General features: G+C 40.7%; 1 protein-coding gene across 2 annotated transcripts in view; it reads right to left on the reverse strand.

Moving 5' to 3' along the window:
* The window catches only part of TPST1 (tyrosylprotein sulfotransferase 1), a 17,866-nt gene extending 2,947 nt beyond the window's left edge, over positions 1–14,919 (reverse strand). The window contains exons 1-2 of one of the 2 annotated variants that reach the window (XM_010187070.1): positions 13,974–14,919; positions 7,738–7,936 (exon numbers count right to left, since the gene is read on the reverse strand). In XM_010187070.1, coding sequence (XP_010185372.1) covers positions 7,738–7,936; positions 13,974–14,818 — 1,044 coding nt within the window. In that variant the 5' untranslated portion in view covers positions 14,819–14,919. The remainder of the gene's footprint in view (positions 1–7,737; positions 7,937–13,973) is intronic. The other variant, XM_010187069.1, reaches the window with a different exon arrangement.
* Positions 14,920–15,508: the final 589 nt, after the last annotated feature.

The following is a 15,508-nucleotide window of genomic DNA, read 5'->3' on the forward strand; positions in this document are numbered from 1 at the left end:
GACTTAATTACAACTTTTAAGTAAAAAAAGAGTACATATATATTTATATATATTAAAAATCTTTTATATTATATATATGATATATATATAGAGAGAGTATATATATATAAAAAAATCCTTTAGAGCATAATATTACTTTTGAAACAACATTGTTTGGAGAAAAAGCAAGCAATAAATATCCTCAAACACACCAACAGCCACACCAAACAAGCGTTTCCACTCTCTGACCAATTAGGAAATCAATTGGCAATGTATTGTCTTCTCTCTAAAGGACAGCTCTTAAAAACCGTTTGCTTCTGAGATTAAGCTGGAATACATTCCAAAGGGCAGAGAGGGAGTGTATTCTGTATTTATTCATTTATTTATGTCTTTATTTTAAAAAATAAGCATGTCTGAAGAGTTTTACCATGCACTAAAACAAAAAGAGCGAGTGTTGTGAGTTCTTTGTAGTCTTGTGTAGCTGTAAAAAAAAAATAATAATCAAAATAAAAATCAAAAGCCACAAACCTGCTTAGAAAAATTCTATACAGCCATAAAATGGGAATGGGGCCACTCCAAAGCTTCGCTCAGAGTTGTGTTCCCTGGTTTGCAAACTGCGTCAAAGGAAGAGGATTCAGGAAGCCAAAGGATGCTCATTAACAATTTCCATTTTCTCTGCTTTTCTCTGACCAGATGACCAGAACATAAAGACGTGCTCATTTTGTCAATGCTCTGCAGTGGCCCAGGCCTGCAGCTGAGTCAGCGCAGGGTTTCCTGTCTAAAACACCTCACCCAAAAGAGCCCTGCAGCACCAAACCGTGACTCACGTGGAGGGGACTTTGGACTCATTATCACCAGGCTAAATCCAAAAAAACCAAGGCTTCACTAAGTCCCAACACGAGAGTAGGAATTATCCCACATGTACATTGCAGAGCTCTGTTCCCTATTTCAGTTAAAATAAAAATGCTGGTTCCAACTGATCGGCACAGCTCCCATTTGTATTCAGCCAGGGGGTACTGTCATTCCCATGGAAACCTTAATGAAAGCCACACTGGTCAAAAATTCGGCGTGTGGCCTAGATATACTATAAATATTTATAAACGAAGGAGAGTAGCTCATATTTTCAGCTTTTAACCAAGCCATTAAAATGCAGGCTGTGCTCTGGACAGCAGAGACGGAAGTTACAAATCAACAGTATTATCACATAAAAATTGCTACAGAACGAGCTAGGCAGGGTCCGCAAGAGAAAACAAACCAGTATCTTTTATTAGATCAGTGAGAAACAGACTTCTTCACCTTTTCTGACAAACCACTGCAGTCATTCGCTGGGAATTCTTCAAAACAGCTGAAGCTGCTGATGCTGCGACTGGTTCAGAATTGGTGGCCAAAACCACGTTTGTCTCTCTGTGCCTCTTTCCTTCTCCTGTAATTTTGACTTGGTTTAATTTTTATATATATAAAAATTAATCTGCTCTGAAACCCTTACACTGTAATGCCCTCTGTAGCAACAGCATTTACTCCTAATAAGCATCAACAGCAGCTGGTCAAGGGTACTCATCCATCAGCAATATTAAGAAAAATAATGACACTAATGCGATAGCCTGGCAAGATAAGAAAGTGTTTCAGGGGCATTTGATTCACATTCACTATCACGATTTATACACCACGATTTACAAAGCCAAGCCTGAGCAATGACAGCCCCAAGATGATGTGTCGAGATCAGGCTTAAAACTCCTAATTTGAGTTCAGAACTGACATTATCTAGAACGCTGGCTCTGTCAGGATTGAGACTGCATAGCAACTGGTTTCAAGTAGTTTCAAACCCAGGAAGTGGTCCCTTTTGAATCAAAACCCAGGGATCAACTGCAACCCAGAAATTCTAAAAACAATGACTCTATGTGCAGCCAAAGAAATTAAAGAGGTTTCAGATTCAAAATTCTTTTCTGGCCAATTCCTGAGTCTAAACCACATTATTCAGAGAGTGGCAGCAGAGAGGCAGAAGCAGGACATTGAAATGACTTCCAGTCTAAGCCAGAATTCAGAAAAATTGAACAGACACCATTTCTAAGGGAATTATTTTACAAGTCTAACTGGATTTCCAAAGGCGGGGGGTAGGGCAGGAGCTGAAGCCTGTGTCAGTTTGTTGTTCAGTGTGGCAGTATTCAAGCTGTTCTATTAAACAAATAAAAAAAACCAACAAAAAACCCCAAAAATGCCCCAAAACCCCCAACACATTCTTATAGCCAAATTAAATGCATATTATTCTCAAAAAGAGATCAGGAAACAAGTTTCACATCCAGTTGTCTGACAAAACCCTTATAAATACACCAGGAAGGCTTCACAGAAGTGTAACCTGGAATTCATCGTTAGAGAAGATCAAAGCACTCATTTTCACCACTTTCAAGCCTGGTTTAGAAAGAATCACATTATATTTGGTTAGTTCCAGTAGGCAGAGATAATGGGTCCTTTTTGTCTAAAGGGTTGCCTGCAAGTTGGTGTGCTCGGGCCTGCTGGGTTTTCAAAATATCAAAGTTGCAGAGTACAAAGCTACAGACGTTGAATGACCAAAAAAGGGGGGAGATGACACTGGCAAAAGCAGAGCAGAGCCCCCCTGTAGAGACGAACCTTTAGTGCACAGCACACAGAGGTACCTGCATCTCGCTCCTTTAGACATCCTTTAACTTTTAAGGCAGTTTATGAGGATTGTGCAGATCTTCACCTCTCTGCTGGAACTGCCAAGAAAGGGGACATCCGAGACGTAAATATTTACCCAGCAGAAACAACACAGAGCAGGATTTCAGACAGGCCTGGGAATGCCTGCCAAAAGGCAGCTTGCAACCATGCCCAATTTTGTATTTTGTGTTAATAACTCTGTACGCCTCACTAAGCACATATACACTTAGTTGGTTAGGAAAAAAATTAATTATCAGCAACTCTGGAGAAAAACATTGCAGCTGGGAATCCACATGCTGGAAAAAACACCCACTAAAGAGGGTATTCAACACATTTAAAGGACTCTGAGGAAGTCTGCCCTGTCGGTGGTCACAAGGCAGATGAAATAGATGTCCCAGTTTTTGTTTTAAATACTGGAGAAAACCCTTACAAAGCCAAATGCCTTTATGCTTAACTTGAGTTCACCAGCCTAGAGATGGACAGCCTTTTTTTCTGAGCTGTTTAGCAGCCCATCATTACAGCCCACCTCTACAATTACACATCTTCGACAACACGAGTAACTATTCTCATGCGTGAGTATAAATCACTTTGTACCCTTTATCACAGATTGTTTCTGCCTTTAAAATCTCAAATACAAAGTCGTGAAATCACGACTGTCATGGATGTCTCAACTCTTAACAGCAGGAGACATTTCCTCCTAGTTTAAAAAGGGCACAAAAGAGGAGTTAATAGAAATCTGGTTTTTGCTCTGTAAGTTACTGCAGAAAATAGCATTCACACAACAGAAACCAGAGATCGAGAACAGCTTTCAGATGCTATCAGAAGAACTCACACATATTTAAAGTCATGATGAAAACCACAGCTTTTTCTATAGAGCTGTGCACGCTTCCGTCTCTCGATCTCTCCAGGGCAAGGACCAGAACTTCACGAAGAAATTAAAAGAAGTGACTGGAATATGTATTCCAAGCATACAAATTTATTTAGTGGGAAGGATGTGCCAAAGAAAATCTGATGTAATGTGTTACAGATGTGAAAGGAAACCACTGAGCCAATCATAACAACAAGCCAGTTTCTACTGGGCACAAGTTGGAGTCTTGCAGTTATGAGCTGTTCTCCACTTTTGGGATATTCTGTTACTTGTACACAAACTCACAGTATTGATAAGGAGGTAGCAGGCACTCTCCTACTGTGCAGAGATTCTACTTTTGTATTTCATCACATAATGATGGGGCTACCAGTTCAGACAGTTTAATTCTCGGCATTTTCTGCATCATTTACAGATAAAAAGGAAAATAACACCTCGTAACTAAAATGAGTTCAGGATGTAGAACTTGTTAAAACTCTAAGGGGAAAAAAAGAATAGTCGGTTATGTAGCTATAAGGAAAGGACCCCTGCAATCATTATAGTTAAAATAAACAGACAAGAAAACCACAGAATAACCCAACTGTGCAGTCACTGAATTATTAAAGGTTGCCTCCAGGAGGTCACATGCCGGCATCTGCTAAATACTGCAACACCACTCAGACCTTGCTCTCTCTGCTCTGCATTCCTGAATCGAGACAAGATAAAGCAGCATAAAAGATAATTCTGCCAGGCCTAACATGGAACAGATAACAAAGCCATTAACTTTTTGTTTTTTTAAAAACACCAGAAAAATCTAGTATACTTGTGTTAGATTTGTACTCCACCAGTGCAAATACCATCAGAGATGTCTGATTTCCTGACACCACACAGCCCTAACTATTTTGGTGTCCTAGGCACATAACATCAATGTGAAGAATCCAAAGTTAGCAGAGACCACCTCTTTCCTCGCATTACCTACAAGCACGCAGAAATTCTAACTCCAGCGTTGTACTTTAGCAGGTGAGAATCGTCATTTTGTTTCCAGACTGAAGGAAAAAACCCATTTAACCTGTAAATCTGCACGTCACCAGCAGGGGAACAGAAAAGGAGAAAAGAGGAAAACAAAAGACAAGAACAGGACATAGCTGCTTCAAAAGCTTAGGAGAAGCTAATATTTTGCATCATACTATTCATTCCTTTCCATTTTTCTCCCTTACACTGTTGGTTCTTACCTTTGGGACTAACAGCAGCAGCTTTGAAACTGCGATTTTCACTGATGAGTCTAAGTCCAACTTGTAGCCTTTTCCAAGAAGTGGTAGATTTTGCCCAGTGCAGTATAAATGTGGTTCTATAAGCAGCATTTGGGCACGTTTTTGAACAAAGACACTGCGCAGTTGAAAGCCTGCAATCTTTTTAATTTAATCTTCTACAACTGAGCAATACACAGATTTCTAGTTACAAAATACCAAACTGGCTGCAGTCAAAAGAGGCTTTCTGGTGACGAGGATGTTTTGCATCTCGACCAATTTTCCTATTTTCATTCCACTTATCTTTATGATTTGTATGCACTGTATAAAAATGCTTTCAATCGCACAAAACAAGAACTCTCCATAACAACAAGAGATTTGTTTGGCTTTTTACCATATCTGATCGCAATGAACCAGATGACACAGCCTTGTTCCATCTCTAGGTGGGGCCAGAATCTCCCCTGGTGGTGATTTCAGTGGTGTTGGGCTTCCACCCTCTTGTTGCAACTTCCACAGTCCATGTAAGCATTACAAAACCCCTCCAAAACTGAAAAACTCCCCTCTGCAAACCCGTATGAAAAGAAAAAATTACTTTGTTTGCTAGACAGGGCCAGCTTCCTTCATCTGAAGTGACAGCACACACAAATTTAAATGGACTAAGCAACTACAGTGGAGCAACAAGTGTCTGATAATACAACATTATTTTAAGTTGGTCACTCCAAGGGGATACTAAACTGACACAACGCAGTTCTGCTTCAGTAGTCTAAACTTTATCTGTTTTCAATGAACAAAATTCAAGCTCTGTGTTTGGTTTAAACTTCTCAGAAACCACAAATAGAAATATAATAGAACAGCTACTGAACACGAAGTGAAGCGTAAACGGTTACATGCAAGATTTATAAAGATTCTTATTATATACTGAAGAATAACTTCAGAAAGATTCTATTTGGACAGCTTCATCTCCAACAATAAACCCAGTGCAAGACTGTGAAAGCCTATCCCAGGTGAAGACATTTAAAAAGCAAGCAAGAACAGAAGTGGCCCTACAGCAATTTACAAATTCACCAGCTAAGAGCACGCACTAACACACAACTTGTCGGTTCCTCAAGGCTGAAGAGTGTTTTGAAATATCCATCCCCATCCCCAAATAAAAACAAAAGAAAGCCGTGGGGAAAAACAAAACAAAGCATTTTTCAGAAGTGACTCAGCTCCTCCTGATTGTCAACCAGAACATTATTTCTTTCTAAACTGACTTGGCTTAAGGCCAGGCTCAGTGGCCAGCATTTTGGGAATTTATCATGCAAGATGCACGATGATCAGGAAGGCTGCCGCGGAACTGGGTAACCTAAGAAGTAAACTGGTCTGGGAGCTGGGAAGCCTTAATCTCCAAAACCCGAGGAAATCAGGAGATCAGTGTTTCTGGTCACAGAGAGATGGAGGTGGTGTGAGCTGGGATCTGTTGGAAACCAGCTGGGAGGAAACAAAGCAAAGTGACTGCGGAGGAATTCAAGCCATCTGAACGCAAGCTCAGCGATGTGAATGTCGTTTTAAAAGGCTCCTTGGGGTACACAACATTTTGAAAGCCTCGTGTTTCTCCATTTTCAAGAGGAATACTGTAAGTTTTGAGGATTAGCCATCTTTAATACTTTTGCTTTTTTGGATTTTAGTCTTAATTCAGGACATCTCATAGAGTGGTTTGCATTGAAAGGGACCTTAAAGGGACCCCTCCCACCAGCCCAGGCTGCTCCAAGCTCCGTCCAACCTGGCCTTGGGCACTGCCAGGGATGGGGCACCCACAGCTTCTCTGGGCAACCTGGGCCAGGGCCTCACGACCCTCATTTTATCTATACAAACCATACCTGCAAAAGTAATTTTGTTAAAGAACAAGTGACTAAGAAAATATATACTAAATAACATCCAAATGCTATCTTGGGCTGTAAATAAAAACTATTCAATTAAAACAGCAGTCAAAATATTAACAAGTGTTCCATATGCTCACAATATTTGGATCAGCTATTATAACAGCAATCTCCAGTTCTTCCTGGCTGATTTTAACATCAGTAAACAAACTAACGATGCTTCAAAGCAAACCTGTGAGAAAAAGCATCAATACAATTCAGCCGTTTAAATTAGGCTTTTTTTTATAAGAATGTTTATAAGTAATGTAAGTAAGTAATGTGGCTTTATTACCTGAATTTCTCTCTCACATTTTGAGCTGACACAGATTTCAAGAAGCCACCCAACAGCATGCAAGTGAAATCCATGGTTTTTACAACTTAGACTTTGTCATGCACTGGTAGAGGCCTCAGAAAGGCCACCATACAATTTAAATAAGTTTTTTCAGTATCATTAAGAGATAACCAAACTTTAATTACTGCACTGCAATTTGGATGAGTCACTGGTTTACAGTATGTACGGGCGGGTTCATGAGAATTTTGTTTTCAAGGCTGCATGAAGTAGTATTGAACATTTCTTTTTCTAAAGGGGTTGAATTGAATGAATTTGACATTGTTTAATTTGATTTTTCCAACGATTACTTTACCACAGCAGTAAAAGTCATCCTTTTTAATAAAGTATGCATTCCTAAAAGAACAAGAGTAAAGAGTTAATGATTCTTATTTCAAACAATGGTAATGAACTTTTCAATGGATACCTCCAGGGATAAACAGCTGTACAGGCGAACTACTCACATTCAACAACATTAAATTCAGACTAAATTCCTTAAGCTTAGGTTAATCAGCACCAGGCCTTCCTCCATCTTTTGTTTGTTCTACAAAGGACAGCAATAAAATGGAAAATCTGACGTTTTTATCATTTCGGGCCATTTTCCATGGGTCACCATTCAAATTCCACCCAGAATTTGGGGTGTGATTTTGCGAGCCTCTGCCAAGCCTCATGTGTAAAACGCTGAGCTCCTCACTCAAAACACAAGACTCTTCTGCTCTACGGCTCACACCCGTTGGGTCGATAACTCACCACACAAAAACGTCTTACCCTCCTTGTGTTCTCCACCACTTTTTGATCTGGCTTTCCGTAATTCGGTGGATTGGCGTAGGGATCGTAGCCCAGTTTTGCCAGCATGGGTGCTATCACGGGCATATCTTGGAGGACGTCAGCAGGGATCTTCCCAACCCACTTGGACAGCGCTTCCACGTTGACTGGTTTGATTACCTGGTCAGTAGATCTTTCAACTCTGGGGGGAAGGAGGGGAGGAGAAAGGTTATTTTGCACTCCAACCAATACAAGCTAAAAGTCTTCATGCTAGTGAAAAAGCAAATTTTGTTTGGTATTTTTTCCTTCCTCTTCTTTCCTCTCCCAGAATGTCACTTTTCTACAGAGCTGGTGGAAAGGGAAGGTTTACAACATAAGGCTAAAGTGAGAATAACCAGCACAACATTCATGCATGCTTTCTGGTTTAGGCTTTCACACAGAATGTGCCAAATAAGGTTTTTACATAGAGACAGCAGTGAAAACCAATGAGCTGCTAAGTGAAAAGCATGCACACCTACATATAAAGCTGTTTTCCCACTGGTATATTCCTACATTTGCTGTTTCATTGTCTTAAACGCTCTTAAACGTTGTATTCTAGATTAAAATTCACATGCTGTTTATTTTACGTGACTTTTTTTTAATAAGAGACCTATGGAAATGACAAAGAGATCTAGACTGCAAGAATATTTTTCATAACCATTCCTTTTACTGATCAAGTGTTCGGTCATTCACAGTTCTTGCCTCACAGACAGGCAAGTGCACAATCATTACAGTATCATATGTACGGTATTTAGAAAACAATTGATCTGTTGCTCATTTAATCAACAGTCAAAGTCATTTCCATTCTTGCACTCTAGTTGTTCTCAGCTTCTTTTTAAAAGCAGAAATCTGGCATCACGTTGTTTTTCCGCATTTCTTACAGACTCGAAGCCACACAACACGTATTTAGTGTGTTTATTTCTGAAACAGGCCGGGTAATTTAAAACTCTCCAAGCTTTCTCATGAACTCAGAAAAAGTGCACACGTATTTTCGATGCCACGGTTTATCTTTCTGCTAAGACAAGTTGAAACCATGCCTGTACATACAAGGTGCCTAAAGGAATATTTACAGCTGCATTGCGAGTAATACCATAAGGTATGTGATACACCAGTAGTTCCTGCTGGCTGGCTAAACCTGCCGAGTCCTGATGCTGTCACATCCACTCACAGTTATCATCCTTTCCAGGTCTTATTTACAGCATAATTTTGATCTCAAAAAGCAATACCACCCAGAAAACACAACTGTCATACTTGAAAGTCACAGTACAAAATATAACACCGGTACCTCATCTACAGGAGATAAAGAGTGAGAACACAGATTCAAATTACTTCTTCAGAGGCACACAGCGGGACAATACGAGAAAACATCTTGTGAGAAAAATAAACGGAAATTTCCTGAAGTAGTACCAATAGTTTCAGAGTCCAGAAGCCTGAGCTAAAGTCAAATTGCTCTCAAGACTGGTATCAGTCAACTTACAAGAGGAACAAGTTTGATTACAGTTATCTAATTAACCTCCTGGGTCCAAGAAGAGGCTGAAATACTGTTGTTGCATATTAGACAAACATTAAATCCACAGCAAGAGGAGTCCCATTCAATGCATACTGTCCTGTGCAATGAAAGCCTGAAATCACAAACTCTGCACACATGTCTGACAGCCATCAACTCAACTGGGTCTTAGCACCACTCTTTACCTTGTTACTCTCTTCTACTCGTCTTCATAGCTAAAATTCTCCCAGGACAGAGGAAGGAAGTCAGTGATTCAATGCTGGAAGGTCAGTGACTTAAATACTTTTAAACACAATCAACAGAGAACAAACCAGACGGGGAAGTGGTCACCCCTGGGAAAACCAGCTTGGCAAGCAGGGCCTGCACAGGTTGTAAAAGGTGTTTGATAGAAGCTGACAAATAAGCACTCGACAAAGACACCTAAGACAACCCCCAGAATTTTCAGCCTTACTCAGAATGGGATTTTGGGACCTGGGAAGAGAAGAGCAACCAAATTTCAGCCTTCCTGAGGGGGACTGGCCTGGGATGCCAGGGTGGTACTGCAACCTGAAAGTCTGGGCATTGCTTTTTTGATCCTTCTAATTAGAGCATATGACTTCACATCAAATTAGCAAGAAAATAGCTGTTAAGAGTTGAGTTTCAGAATTCCAAAGTGGACAGGCAGAGGACAAAGCACCACAAGTCAGGAGTCCATAGAGCCATGCTGGCTGGGACCCTCAAGAAAAATTTACCATTAAGTGTTTGAAAAGTGTAAGATTTACAGTCCTCTCCCTCTCAGAGCCAGCCAACCCCAAAATCCCTTCACCAAAACTACAGATTGAACCAATCATTTAAAATATGGATTATAATGTGAGAACCAGGTAATGGGCCTGGCTAACAGCTTACTGGAGCCCCAAAACAATGGGTGCTATACATCACTTAGGACCTAAATGACTACACACACAGATATCTTATCCTGAACTAAAAGCACATTTAAGAAGTCTACGTTTTGCCCCTCTGTCATTTCAGTCTTTAGTAACAATAAGCTCAACGTGAAACATTTCCTGGTGATTAATAGATGGCAAGAGATAAGCAGGGAAAACTACATTTAGCTGCACCTCGGCACTGATTCAAAAATCTACTACACATTTGGTCTTCTGCTTAAATCCTCGTCTGTCCTTCCAGTTAAGGTGGGAAGAAAAGTAAACCACAATCTGTGGGAAAGATTCTTCAGACCAAAAAGCATCTGAGGCATTCAGGGGAAGACAGATCTTGGGACTGGAGGAAAGAAACCCCCCAAAAAACCCCCAACAGAGCAAAATAAGCATTGGCAAATGTGATGATGTGTGCATACAGCAAATACTGCCTGGTCACTGCTTCCAAAATCCACTGCAAGGCTGCAGGACCAGTTTCAGCTCTGAAAGCAGCTGGTGGGATGGAGCACAAGCTAAGCCCAAATCCTGTTATATCTGTACTAGAATCACATGAAAGGTATGTCTTAAAAATAGTATATTCTGAAGTAATTTTGCCTAGACAGCTATTTTCATAATAAACCTAATAAAAATTGCTATAAAAGGGTTGACATTTCTTTGCATCAGCGGTCAGTGCAGCTGTTTTCAGTTAGGAGGCGAATGCCAGAGCTGTATTAACAATACCAGTTATAGCCATAACACATTCCTTCAACAGCCACGTTGCCAATTACTTCAGACCACAGGTTCCCCGCTACTATAAATGCTGCGGTGCACATCCTTAAAATCCCTGCAGTGTCCCTCCTTGCAGCTGGATAAAGACTTAAATAGGGGGCAAAAATACTAAGTAAAATAGAGCAACAGCGAGTCCAGTGCTGCATCAGCAACAGAAGAAGCAGGGCTTACTAATCAAATGCAGCCAACAGTTTCCTCAAATCAAGCAGCCAGGGGAACAGATGAAGCCCGAACCTTAAATCCAGGCTGCCTTGTATCCAATATTGCTGTTAACAGAATATTGCATAAGGGCTCTGAGTCTGGAATAAGAGAATTACGGAGTCAGCTGTGGCCTGAAGAACCCTGCAGCCACTGGGTATCTAGCTGGTCTCTGCATGCACAATTTAACTCTATGTACAACTGGAAATAAAACACCTCGTACTGACCTAGAGCCTCATTCACCTGCTATAGATGTCACTTGACACAGCTCATTTTGATTTCAGATTGTATTCTAGATCTTCGTACTCTCCCCACGATGCTACGGGGGCTAAGCCTACGTGTTGCTATCTTCTAAATGAACATCGTATTTCAGTATAGATGACTTGGTGCTCATTACATGCTCCTCCTGCCAGTAAAAAACCTAATATAATTTGAGTGCTGTGATTTTAATATACTATCATGAAACAGCCTGGAGCACTTGGTAGCAGGCATGTGGTAAATTAGAGCTCTGTGAGAAGACAGAGGCGCAGTAGACGGCAGCGTTTTGAATTTCCTTAGATTATCTCCGATCTTCAGCACCGACCCTTTGGAAAGTCAGGGGAGGGCAGCGCCAAACTGGGCTGCCAAAAGCAGGTGGTTTTAACTGGCAGAAGGAAATCAAACTGAGGTGTCTCAAGCTCCCCCCTGCACAAGTTCAAACAGCATCACAGAAATACACAAACCAGACATCCACGTTATAGAATTTCATATTCACTGCTTTTTCTGCAGCCCTTGAAAGACTGAGTCACTGAAAGCATTATCGAATTAGAAAGGTCTCTTGCAACTGAAAAACAAATGTCACCACTTATGTCAAGGGTATTTGATTAGACAGAAACCACCCCAGACATAACACTAAGAAGCCATTCTTTTTCCACTATTTAAAGAGCCTTCGGAAATAATAAATGACTTTCACATATCATCTCATGAGAGATTATAAAAAGCACAAAGAATTCTGTGAGCAGATTGAATTGAGGGTCACAAGAACACTTTAGTACTCGTTTGTCTTAAGTTTCACAGTTTGATTCAAAAAACAAACACGAAGGAACATTTTACTTTCAACAACCCATTTTCTTAATTTTTAGAGACGTGAACAAGTGTTCTCAACTCCTTACACCCCACTGCACCAGATTTAGCAAGAAATGTTACTTGAAACTGTATGAGTTCAGTAAGGCTACTGAGTTTTATAGCATAAAGGTTCATTAATTTTTAAAAATGCTGATCTGGAAACTGCAGTATTTTACTAGAAATGGCATTATGCACAGTTATTTTTACAGGACACTTAACAGAACTTGGCAGCCACCTATTTAAATGAGTAAAAGTCAGTTTACTCCCCTCTCAGCTGCCTTGGTGAAGCAGCAACGCGAAACAGGTAACTCAAGAGAATTTCACACACAGATACAGCTTGCAGCGATGCACAAGAGCTCACTGCTCCAGGTTTACGTATCAGAAGGCTTCAATCTGCTAATGAACAATACCACAAAAAACCAGGCTGAGATGCCTTCTTGATAGCTCTGCAGCACAGTGGTGGTGGCTGTGTTTCTTCAGTGGGAATGGTGACAGAAAACGTCCACATTGTAAAATTATAGCCATTATCTGAGTTTTAAGTTGTCTTTGTAGCCACTAAATCATATTCCCTTGCACTATATTAGAAAATCCGCACGGTCACTTCCCTAGACATTAAATATACAAAATCTCCCAATTTTTATTTCTCAGAAGTTTAATTTTAAAATGAATGAAGTCACTCTGTACTCAAAAGTTTGTCCTGGCTCTACTCAGCCCACGTTACTTGCTGTGCATGGTGCCTCTGCCACTCAGAGGTACTTGGCCAGTGATGAATACGCAAAACACAAAAGCCAAGGAATTTAAATTGGGATGCTGGAATAGGGCTTTTTAATCAATATTTTGGAAACTGAAACAAGACTTAATCTGGTAGATGTATCTGCCATGGCAAAAAAGAGGAACAGAGAGTCAAACATTCACATCTTCCCACTCCCCCCCACCCCCCCGCAATTGTAGCCAGTTTCCATATTTCATTTGTTCAGCCATAAACAGTAGCAAAGAAACCAGGATTGTTTAACTGGAGAATTAATTAACTGCCTTCCCCCCCCCCCAATACTTATTTGTAGGTTTTCTAAGCAAAGCTGGATTTTGGTTTCTGAAAGGAGCTAAACCAGGTGCACAGATGGCACAACAGAATACTGAGAGATTTTGCTGACAACAAGGTTAATTTTATTCAAAATGCTTGTCCTTTTCGGAGCGCACGCCAACAGCAAAGCACACCAATTCTGCTTTCTATTTTGTTGGACCAGTTTCTCAAGTTTCCTGGAAGAGTATGTTCTTGGCAAATACAACGTGAAGGCCATTTCTGCATTGACAACAACACTCAAGGTCCTGAAATCAAGCAGATGATCTTGCTAGGATGAATCACACCAGTCTAGATAAAACAATCCAGCTTTATTCTGGGACACGGAGAAAAGCAAAGCTATCCTGGAAGAAAGGCCAATACTGGACATACAAATGGAGGTCAGACTGACTGTTAATTAAGGTTGATCATATACTCCATACACACATTAGCAGGACAGTTGTTTAGTGGGAGCAATTTGAAATTGTCTGGAAAGGAAGAATGATTGTTAACTTGCAACCTGCATCATAAATCAGCTTCCCAAGATATCGTTAGCTATTTAAAAACTGAGACCAATTTATGACTTCTAGTTGCAAAATGTACTATTTCACCTCTTAAAACCATACAAGATGAGAGGAACGCTCATACTCACTTGGAAAGAGAAACACCCCCTGCTTTTCCGATCATTTCTTCGTGGTGCAGCACTGCTTGGTTCCATGGAATGCGAAGAAACTTTAGGAGAGTCCTCATCCACCTTTCCGGATGCAAAACGAGTTGTTCATAGTGCACCAGCATACACCTTTCAAAACCCACCTCCATACACTGGTTATACATAGTCTCTATAGCCCGATTCCACTTGGTCAAGCAGTCCCTGTAGCTGTTAAGGTCAAATCCTGCAATGGTGACTTTTCTGGATATCATGGAATGCACAGAGGCACGACCATCCCGTACCATGAGAAGAAATTTGGCATTGGGGAAAATTCTAGCAAGATAAGTTAAGGATTTTAAAGCAAAAGGATCTTTGTTACACAAATACGGAGCAGGCTCTCCGTGTTTCACAATGATTTCCAATAAAAACGCTTGCATGGCCGAGTCCAGGACCTCGTCTGTGACTCCAGCTTCGTCCAGCCGGATCTTCTCTTTGCTTGACCTGGCCCACATCTGCTTAACTGCCAGAATCCGCGGGATTACCCTCGTCTCTTCTCCGCACCGAATATCTGGGTGAGCATCGAGCATGGCACGCATTAAGGTGGTGCCGCTCCGCGGTACTCCTCCAATAAATATCAAAGGCATGTCTTTGTTGTAAGCAAAGGCTTTGCTGGCATTGCTGTCGGCAGCAGTCCTTACCGTGCTCCTCGCGCTCTCCATCCTCACGGGCTGGCTGCGCTCCTCAATCCGATGGTGGCACTCCATCGCGTGCTGGCCCAAGTAAAACACCGTCACCGAGCTGATCACCAGGCACGCCAGCAGCAAGTTCTGCTTCAGTTTGCCAACCATTTTGGTAGAGATTGTCACTTCCAAATAGAGAGACCTGCTATTTCAAATTGTCTTCTAGTTCACATGCCATGGGAATCCTAATCCAAAATAAATTAAGGTCTGGTGAGGAAAAAAACCATAAATTAGAACTTTAAGAACTTCGATGGTAAATCAGCACCAGAAATACCCAACAGCATTCAGTACAACTATTCTCCTGGTGTTGCATTAAGACCGGTAAATGCAAAGTCTAAACACAATCATCTCGTAAGAAAAAGCCTTTCTGTTTACCCACAGATGCAATGCAAAACATAACAAGATTTGTGACTACAATTGCTATTTACATAGTTCTCTGGTACATTTTAACAACATATTTGAAATAATTCTACCACTGGATAGCTACTGTGAACCTTTACGGTCAAGCAAAGATGTCATTTCTATGGGACTCCACATATCTAGAAAACCCTCATTATTAAACTACTCTTCTTTACTAAGTGAAGTTTTACAGCAAAAAAAATAAACACCAAAAAAATTACCTGAGCCAGAGTCACGCAGATAAAACAAATCAACAAGGCACTCCACACAAATCACATTAGAAACCAAAGAAGAATTTAAGTATTAGAATAATTCTGGCTTGCTGAATAGAGGGCAGCAGCATCCTGCTCATTTGCACATTTTCACATAACTACATTACCTCCTGTTTTGCTTGAAACG

Source organism: Mesitornis unicolor, unplaced genomic scaffold (assembly GCF_000695765.1).
Source record: "Mesitornis unicolor isolate BGI_N332 unplaced genomic scaffold, ASM69576v1 scaffold38946, whole genome shotgun sequence".
Taxonomy (NCBI): domain Eukaryota; kingdom Metazoa; phylum Chordata; class Aves; order Mesitornithiformes; family Mesitornithidae; genus Mesitornis; species Mesitornis unicolor.